The 10,069-nt window shown below is 51.5% G+C and overlaps 1 protein-coding gene across 1 annotated transcript in view; it reads left to right on the top strand.

The window, feature by feature from the left end:
- The window catches only part of STAB1 (stabilin 1), an 85,222-nt gene extending 75,776 nt beyond the window's left edge, over window positions 1–9,446 (top strand). The window contains exon 68 of the mRNA XM_010561638.1: window positions 8,320–9,446. Coding sequence (XP_010559940.1) covers window positions 8,320–8,465 — 146 coding nt within the window. The 3' untranslated portion in view covers window positions 8,466–9,446. The remainder of the gene's footprint in view (window positions 1–8,319) is intronic.
- Window positions 9,447–10,069: the final 623 nt, after the last annotated feature.

Here is a 10,069-nt window from a genome sequence, read left to right as displayed (position 1 = left end):
CGGAGAAATAAAAGCGCTCAAGCGCCACCGCCTCTGCCCCGATACACGTTGTCCCCCCGCTCCCCCCGCCGCGGTCAGGGACGAGTCACATCAGTTCCCAACCTCCCCAAACGACCCTTTTGCTCCACCCCCCTCCCGTCCCGGCACCCCCCCCCCCGCCTGGCACTGCGGCCGTAAGGGGCACAAGCTGCTCCGCGCTGGACACCTCCGGCCCCGGTCTCTCAGACACCCGCCCCAGGGTCCTCCTTGGTCGTGCACCCGGAGGTGCACCCCCAGGGCAGGCAAAGGAGCGGAGACGAGCACCAGCCCTGCGGTGAGTGCGTTGGTTAGTCAGTTAGTTACACATGCTGCAGATTTTTATTGAGCCTTCACGCTACACACAGCACAAAGACGTCAAATGCCACGTGCGCACACTACAACCATTTGATTAGAGCAGCTACGTTAACAGCAATCGTTCAGGCCACTGAGTCAAGAGCAAGGCGTTCCGAAAGTCTGCGACAGGCTGGCACGGAGTACAAAGATGAGGCAGTGAGACACAAGTGACAGACTGACAGGCCAGCCTGGCGCACCACAGGGGAGGAACATGCAGGAGAAGAGAGAGAGACCTGTGTGTGCGTGTATCTCACTAAGGGTTGCCGGCATTTACACCTTATACTTCAGCACCTTCCTCTGAGGAGTTTCCTGGCAGAGGGTCCCCCACACTGACCTGCTTCCTCTCCCATGGCTGCTCTCCACATCATTGACAACACTCAGCCCACAAGCAACCCATGCCTGCCCCTGTGCTAATCCCACAGCCTCCCCCATAAACCGACAGCCCTTACCTGCCACGCAGGCACACTGTGCATCCCAAAGACCCATCACGCAGTTGACCACCCATTTCCTTGCCTGCTTGCTGCCAGACCCAGCACAAGAAGTGCATCCATTCTCTGTTCCCTCTCGCTCCTACCTGTCACCTCAACACTCACTGCCCTGCAAGCAAGCTGGCACTGTCACCCTTGTTGCCATCTGCAAACAGTGCAGCAGTGAGAGGAGGAGGAGGTGGACCAAGGCAACCAACATCTCCAGTGCCTGCACCAAGAGCTCTGCCTTCAACCATCCCCTGACGGCCCCTGCATGTCTGTCTCCCATGGGAGCAGCCACGTTACTTATCTCCCGCATGCTTTGGGGCCCTCACAGATCACACATTCCTCCGAGATGCCTCTTACCCCTTCTTCATCCCATAGCCATTGGCTTCCCACACACCCAACTTTCCGATGGCATGACCTTCTCCTGTTTCCCAGGGCCAGCCAGCATCAGGGTGGCACAAACTCTCAACAACCCCATCCCACCTGACTGCCCCTTTACCCCTCCCCAACACCCTGCCTGTCCCTCAGGGCAGTCAGAAGCCTGGCCAAGAACAGCATGACCCTGAGCTGTGTGAAGAATCTACTTTCTGCCCCTCACATCCAAAAGCAGCTCTGACGTGTCTGGGCCTCCAGGCCATCACCCTTGTCCCCGGTTCTCTACGCTCTGGCATCGCTACTGTCACCTCTTTCCTCTTCCTCCTCCTCCTTCTCAGGAGGCACCACAGTGGTTTGCATGGCTGTGCTCCCCTTTCTGACCCACAACACCCAGCAGCACTTAAGCTCACATGGCCCCAGGGCATCCTCACCAGCCCCTCCATACACCTTCGGCCACATCTCAGTGAACACAGGTGGAAGGCCGGCACCTCTGCTGACAACCCTGCACGTCCCTGCACAAGTCACAACAGACCATACCACATCAATTGCCAAAATAGTGATGTTACATGGTACCAAAGCCAAAAAATACTGACAGCGGATGGCACTATGCTCACTCAAAAACCAGGCGTGTCACTAAACACCTGTGTTTAGACCTTCTGACCTACTGCCACCCAGCTCTCACAGGACTTGCACGTCCTGCACATTTAACTGACAGTTACCTACAAGAGTCACCAGCTGGACAGACCAGTCTGTCAAGGAGCAGGATGGGGCTCAGGGCTGCTGGTACCATTCTGGGTAGGTAACACTGCTGATGATGCTTTGTGATGCATTCACTGATGTGCTTCACCGGCTGCCCCGTTGGCAACACTGTCCCCTCACTGTCTACCTGCAGAATCACTCACGCCATAGTACCCAAGGATACCGGGGAAGCTACAGCCCTGACACGCCTTGTAACACCTCATGTGGGAGTCTGTGTTGTGCTCACTGAGCACCTGAGACTCAGGAGTTCATTTCTGAGCCACTTTTCTGGCACAGAGCAAGGAGCGGCAGCTTCCCACCACCAGCACTAGCTCTCCTTCTCACCTACTCCTACAGAGGACTCCCTGCAGCTCACTTACTTATGGCCCAGAACAAGCACCCATCCTCTGTCCAGCCTGCAACGCACCTCAGGGAAAGGGATGGAGCCAGTGAAGGGAAAAAATAAACACACCATCTACACACATACGTAAGTGTCAAACGCCCTTTAGTGGTAGACAGAGGTGTTGCTGGCCGAGCATCCCGGCCCCACGTACAGACTCGCAGTGTGCTGTTGCCCGGAGTACCTGGCCCTTCACCGGATATGCACCATCTCCTCCAGGAAGGGGGTTTTCATGCAGCCTGTGCAGAGCTGATCCATCCAGAGCGGAGCCTCATGCTGCAGAGGGGTGCGCCGGGGGTAGAAGGTGAAATTCACATCATAGTTCAGCAGGCAGCTGATGGATGCCATGTAAATATCAGAGAACCGCACCAGCCGTCGAGAGAAGTATGTGGGGTTGTGGAAGGTGCGGAAGATGCTTCCAAACTGCGGGTTGAACAAGTTCTTCGTCAGTGACCTGAGAAGAAAGAGATGGTGCTCTAGATAAGAGGCCAGGGTCCCAGGTTCCTCCTCCAATCCCTTGGCTCTGGGCCACCCCACTCCCAGAACACATTTAGGGATCACCCCAAGTACCTTCCCACTCAGGCTGCAATGCAGACCAGCCTCTGTACAGTGAGACTGTGACGAATATTCACCATGCTTTTACTCTTCCTTGTTACCGTACCTGTTACGGGCAGGGACCCACCTGCAGTGCCAGGACCTGCAGTAGCAGGCAGCCCATCAGCCCCCCACCAGCACAGGGTGACACCAGCTCCCCTTTTCCACCCTGCCTTCAAACCTGTCCAACGTCCCAAGCTGCAGGGCTGCACTGCTGCATCCCACCCAGACATGGGACACCAGGGAGGACCACAGCCCAACAGCTGCAGCACCACTGTCCCCACATCAGGTTACAAAACAGACCAGTGCTGGCCTGGGAGCCCCTGAGAGACCTCATGAGCGAGGGGCACAGCGCTTACCTGATCTCTTGACGTTCCTTCATCCACTCCAGCAACACTTGCTTCGACTCCGCATCTTGATACATCTGCAAAGACAACAGCAGAAAGCACCACATTGCATCAATCCTGTAGGCTGCACCTCAGCTCCCCCCAGTTTGCACCGTAACTCACAAACCCACAAGTCTGCTGCACCAAGAGGATGAGATATTTTTGAGAACACAGGCAAGATGGTACATCCCCTGATTCCCATGCTAAGCCCAAAGCGCAGACTCAGAAGGCAGCATATTACCTGCCCCTCTCAGACAGGAGCTGTTTACCTGCATTCTCTCCAGCAGCCCCGTCAAAGCCTGCTGCCAGGTCAGGGAGTGCATGTACTGCTCTGTGTTTATGATCCGAATCTCTGTCTCCAGTTCAGGAACAATGGCTCCAGTCCTCCAGCCGTGACGCAGCATGAGGTCCTAGAGGTCGGGGTGAAAAAACAACCAAGAATTCAACATAAAGATGGAAAGCAAAACACAACCCTGTTTCCTAGAAGAGCGGTCTGTTCCCATTATAGATTCTCAGGGGACAGGCATCCATGGCCCATGCCATGGTAATACCCATCTCCCAGCCAGCAGCTGTGACAAACATTGGAGTCACACAAACTGCTCTCAAGTTCACAGACCAGCACATGTTCTTTACCTGCAGAAAGTACTTTGGGAGCCCTTTTTCCACTGTTTGATTCTGCGTGACAGCAGAGTGGGGATGCTTATGCGTCCTATGTGTGCCCTGAAAGCTGCAGCCTGCAGAGCACCCAGTACAGCATACTGGAGACCTGAGCACTCGGAGCAGGGCCCTGCCTTATACTCCAACACAGCTGCAACCACAAGAGTCACACAGACTTGCTCCCACCTCACTGGAGAGTAGAGACCTTTTCACTTACCGCAAGGTCGCTGTACAGATGGTCACCGAAGTAGAGCACTTTGGACCCACGCCAGCCTGTCAGCCTCAGAAAATCAAAGAGGTTACCCTGCAAGTAAAAGGAGCACAGAGAGAAACATGGTTACAGGCCAAATGCCTCCATCCTCACCGCATGGTACTGGGCAGCCACCCCAACAGCGCTGTCAACGCAACTGGATGTGCCACCTTACCGCATGCAGATGTGAGCGCCCATGAGATTTCAACCTGCTTGCTCCCCCACCATCCAAACCCAGAGGTTTCCGTCCTTCCTCACCTTATTTCACTTTCTTCCCATGTGACAACCCTCCTGTACATGCTGCAGCTTTTCTTAAGCTACAGAAAAAGGTGGAAACTCTTCCGAACCCAATAGGCAATTCAGGGCAAGTTCTGTGCTCTAGACCACAGCAAGCCAAGAGGACTACATGGACTAAAAAGGCAACAAAAGGAGGCAGTTTAGAAGCCAAAAGTGAAAGACACCTAAATTATTAGAAAAGCTTGAGCGATGGACAGAAAGAACCCCAGGTATTCTGGGTTTAGACGTTGTTGGGCTCAGGTGATAATGATTTCACCTCACCAGGTGCATCAGAGGTGAAGTGAGTGCTATCATGCAAGGCTGTTGGAGTCAGGAGCACTTGAGGCTGTTCTCACATCACTGACAACCATCCCAACCCAAAAGATTAACACCACCCACGCGTTCACAGGAATTGCTTAACCAAGCCAAAAAGCCAGGCAGCTTGGGCAGATTCACAGCTAAGTAAAACAAACCAAACCCCAAAGCACCAGCTAAGGCACCGCACAGAGCAGCTTTCAAGGCTTTCCAAACATCCGTCTGCACACAGAGGAGACTTCAGGGACCCCCCTTCCATCTCCACGCAAGTCTTCCACATGAGTCACAATGGAAACAAAACCCACTAGGAAAGGAAAAGGCCCCACCAGCACCAGCAGACTAGACTGTGTCAGCACAAGCAGTCAATGCAAACTTGTGAGCCACTTGGCAGCAATCTCTCCAGCCAGTCTCCAGTGCCAGGAAAGAACTAGCATGCCTACCCAACAGCACTGGCCCGGACAGAAAACCCCCAAATATAAGCCAGCTCCCACAACAGCCTGCAGCCCTGCATTTGGCTGCTGGCAACACGCTATATGGACTGCAAAGGGTGCCCAGAACCAGCATGCTGGGCCTCCTGTTGCTGCAGCATCACTGGAGCGGTGCAGACTTCCCTTAGCAGCGCGGAAACACAGGGCCAGGCAGGCCTCTGCATTTCTTGGACACAACATTGCTGCTGCTCGCTTGAGAGTTGCTCACGAGGCTACTGGCAGAGCAGTGAAATGGACCCCAGCCTTGGGAGGAGGATGGTCCTTTTGCTGTGCTCCAGTCATCTCAAACAGCAGTGGGTCCGACAGCCAGGAGACCTTCTCTTGGACCTCCACTGAACCACAGACCTGTTAAATGACCTCCAGGAGCTGGCTGTCCTCCTCCCCTCCTGAGATCACAGACTAGGGAGGGATGGGAGTACATACGTCCCCCACACAGAAAACACATCAATCAGAAAGGAGGGACTAGAGGGCCATCACTTGACCTTCCCAGTCCTCAGTGCAAAACACCAAGCCCTGAGGTGCCATTCGTATGAGATGCCCACAGCACAGCACCATACAGCTGTGCTTCAGGGGAGAGGAACAGGTCAGCACAGAGGCCTCTAGCAACATCACCAGCACAGCAAGGTCCACGGTCACTAACACTTGGCAGAAAGAAGCATATTGTGGCACTCCAAGAAACCAGAAATGCTGGGGACAGGATGGACTACAACCAAGATACACACTCTGTCACATCCCAAGAACCACGGTTAGGCAACAACCTTGATGCAGTTGGATGAACATTGTGGTGGGGAAGAACTGGAGAGGAGCCCAAAATCCTACCCATCCCTCCTTCTTCCCTCAGCTTTTCCCTTCCTCAATGCACCATTCACTTGGGTGAGCAACCTGTCGCCACAAGATGTAGGTGGTCAAGAGCAGGATTTAATTCAGCAATAAACCCCATGGCTGAGGTGCATCTTTTCTCCTAAGGGAGCTGCTAACCCACTGGGAAAGTTTGCCCGTGTGAGAGAGACTTTGTATGAGCTCTACTTGTATGTTCCCAGCTCCAAGCTCTTGGCAGAGGATAGGATGCTAGCAGAGCACTTTGACAGACCCACCAGACAGGCCAGAGACTTCCCAACAGCACTACTCAGGGACGTGACCTACTTTTCTACCACAGGTCAGGTCCCAGCTAATTGACTGCGATCTCACTAACAGTTTCTTCCTGTGGGATTGAACAGTTCATATAACCAAGAACAAACCGTCCCAAAGCCAGAGGCAACTTGTTCTCAGGGGACAGACCAGCTACAAGGAGAACACCCCAAGGCAGCAAGCTCACCAGAGTAACAGCCCATCCTTTGGACATGCTTGTCTTTCAGGAAGAGTAGAGAGATGGGAGCGAGGCTTTGTACCCTATTTGATCACCCTTGTTTCTCTATTCCCTCCTCCACAAGTCCACCTTTTCCAACCTTATGGAAGACAATTTGGAGTGAGGTGTGGAAGATCTTTGCCTACACATCAGATTGCAGAGAGCTCTGCCTTCTTACCCTGAACTACCACACTCTTGGGAGGCCCTCCAGAACAAGAGTTTCAGGACCAGGTCATCAGAAGAGCCAAGGGAAAACTGCACTATTGGCCACACTGGACAATGTCAGAACTGAGCTCTTAGGGTGAAGGTTTCATTGTGTACCAGGGCAGGGGGCATTCACTGACCTCTGCCACACATGCAGAGGATGTTTCCCTGCTACCCCTTCTCACACAAACAGGGCAGCAGCAGGGAAAAACTCAGCCTGGAAGAGATAACTCAGCACAGGTTCTCCTGGGCAGAAAGGCAAGCACCCAACACCCTAAGTTAACTGGCCCTGCTTTGCCTTTTCCCTCCTTGTCCCTGTTGTCCGTCCATCTCTAATGCCAAGCCCAGCTGAGCTGGGTGGAATACATCACTCCTGTTACACACCCTTCTGCAGCATGACCTACATGGAGCTGGGTAGAAAACTGTTTCAGAGCTGCAGACAAAAAGTTTTCCTGCCAGGCAGCTCTGTTATACTTTATTTCAGCTCTGCCTCCTGCAACTGTAAAAAGCTGTGATTGCCAGGAGAGCAGCCTTTTCTACACCTGGCACGAAGTATTTATCACCATTCTCAGAGGCTGGTTTATCACACACTGACAGACAACACAAGCCTTGGCAAGGCTTTCCGATAAAGGAAAAGACCCTTTATTCTAATGCTTACATCCCAGCGGAAGCTGAAAGACTTTTCAGAGGCATGCAAATCACAAGGCTATTGCTCCACAGCATGCCAAGAGACATGCTGAAAGCATTCAGGGGGACAGTGTCCTACTGGGCCAGCTAGGGCTCTCTGCATGTGGACAGAGGGCATCTCTTGCTACCACCAACCAGCGCAGCACACAGAGCCTAGAGCATGTCTTCTTACAAATGCCCTCTAAGTATCACAGGTGCTCTTTACAAGGACTTCCATTTTTCACTTTTCAAACATCAAACAGCCACAAATGACCTACAGAAGAACCCAGCATTTTCCCCTATCCTGACTAAGCAGATTTTCCTGTTTTCCAGTGACTTCCAGGCTTTTCCAGTGACTTCCAAAACTGCAGCTGTCTTATAAGTCCCCACCATTTCAGCCTCTTGCTTCATACCCCTTATGCACCCATTCACTTTACCTCTTTGTAGATCTTTCCTTTCTCCAGCTGGTTTATTTTGTCCCACTGCAGTGAGCCTTTATCATCCAGTTTTCGAAAAGGTCTGGAAAAAAAGGGGGCAGATGTCAACTTCTTTTGATTTTTGGTGATTGTTACCCAGCAACCACAACATCTGAATTGGAAAACTTGTTTACCTATGTAACAACACATAATAAAATCTCTACGTGAGAAGCGACCTTCTGGGCATTCTGCACTATTTTCTCAGGGAAAGAGAAAGTGCGAGAGGGAAATATCTTTTCAAAATGCTTCCATTGACTGTAACCATTTCATGCCAATATCCCTAACAACTCTTCTTGCTTTTCAGATACAGAGAAGAGGAAAAAAATAATAACAATAAAGACTCCCTCTGAAATGCTAAGACCAAGAAGGCTTTGCCATGAAACACTTTGTGTCCTGTTCCAGTCTGGCTATGCCCCAGCCCAGAGACCGTGGAATGTCTTAATAGGATAAAGCAGTCTGCAGAGTGGATGGAAATCAGTCTCCATGCTGATCTCGGCAGCTGACAGGAGCTGGCTCCTGTTGTTCCCAAGGGCTTGCTTGGTTACCTTCCACTTGGACAGAAGAAGCAAAACAATGCTTAAGTTACTTGACGCCCATTAACATTCATGCTTGAGGGGAACATTGCTCCCTCTTGGGGTATAAGTTCCAAACTGTGAGCTCCAGGATCAAAGCCTTGGTATGAAGCTGCTCCTGCTGCAAGCAGAGCACAATCTCATCCAGAAGTATTGTATGATCCTGAGCTGCCATAGGGCAGAAGGAATCCAGCCTCCCACCATGAACTCTACATCCTACCCAGGCAAGGGGCTTCTCAGCCACAAGTGATCTCCAGTGCACACCTGCATTTTCCCTCAGATAAAACACTCCACAATTCACTACAGCTCACCATCAGGAGGTTTCCCTCACCTTGGATGTATGTGCCATTTCACTCTACTGGCCTACTACGAGTGGACCTTAGGCACCGTGCAGCGATAAGGTTTTATCTCCTAGGGGGCCAGATCGTCATAGCTCCAGGCTGCATTTGTAAGACACTTCACCTACATCCCATGAAGAAAACTTTTAACAGGTCAGCACAGCTTATAAAGCCATTTCGTAGGTTTACTCCTGTTTATGCTAGTGGCCTGGGAAATGGGGGAAGAAAATACGTAAAGAGGAAAGAATAGACCTCTCCCTCAAGAGCACTAATTCCTGGTCAGTCGTAAGCTGAGGCAACAAAGCAGACGCAAGTTCCCAAAGCAAATAATCCAAAGAGCAAAGCGAGGACAGCAGCTTGTCTATCAGCTAGTCCCTTGGCAGCTCCTAACTGACCACAAAACCCAGCTGCCACGTACAAAGGCTTCCAGAGCTGCCAATTACCAAACAGCATGTACCCAGTAACTAAAAACAACAACAACCAAAAAAAACCAACAAAACAAAACAAAAAACCAAACCACACAGATATTTGCTGTGGGGAACAGGAAAAGGAAAGATTTTGGCACACTCTCAAGACCTAGGGCCAAGAAATGGCCAGCTCTCATACATGCCATTCCACTCCTCTTTTCTTTCTGAACATTTAAGTACATTATTACCCCTAAAAATCTAAGTTAAGCCCAGAACATGACAAAACTGATGAGACTTAAGACAGCCAATTTTAGAAACATGCTTTCTGCTTGGCACTACCCAGTCTATCCACTTATTCCCAGACTGGTCAGTTTTCATCTCCTCAGAGAGTATCTGAGAGGACAGTGGAAGGCTCGATGCCTACTGGACCTAGATTATGCTTAGAAAACCACTACTTTTTTGGAAGGTAAAAGGAGCCGTTTATTCCAGAGAAGGGGGCCCAAAACCTAAGGCCTACATGCAGCAATGCAGCATTGCCCTGGGGACACGTACTTCCGCCGATCCGTGAAGAAGTTGGGCTTGTCAGCTTGCACAATGACCATGTCGAATAAGTCCCGCCAGTTCTTGCCAACCATGTGTTTCATTCCTTTATCCCTAAGGGCAAAGGAACAGAAAAGTTAACAGATCCAGTACTCCTTTTCACCCAACACTGCATCTTTACAGCAGTCTGTCCTAAA

The sequence above is a fragment of the Haliaeetus leucocephalus genome, unplaced genomic scaffold, assembly GCF_000737465.1.
Source record: "Haliaeetus leucocephalus isolate CR32 unplaced genomic scaffold, Haliaeetus_leucocephalus-4.0 Scaffold148, whole genome shotgun sequence".
Classification (NCBI taxonomy): Eukaryota; Metazoa; Chordata; class Aves; order Accipitriformes; family Accipitridae; genus Haliaeetus; species Haliaeetus leucocephalus.
This window is presented reverse-complemented; position numbering and strand designations above follow the sequence as displayed.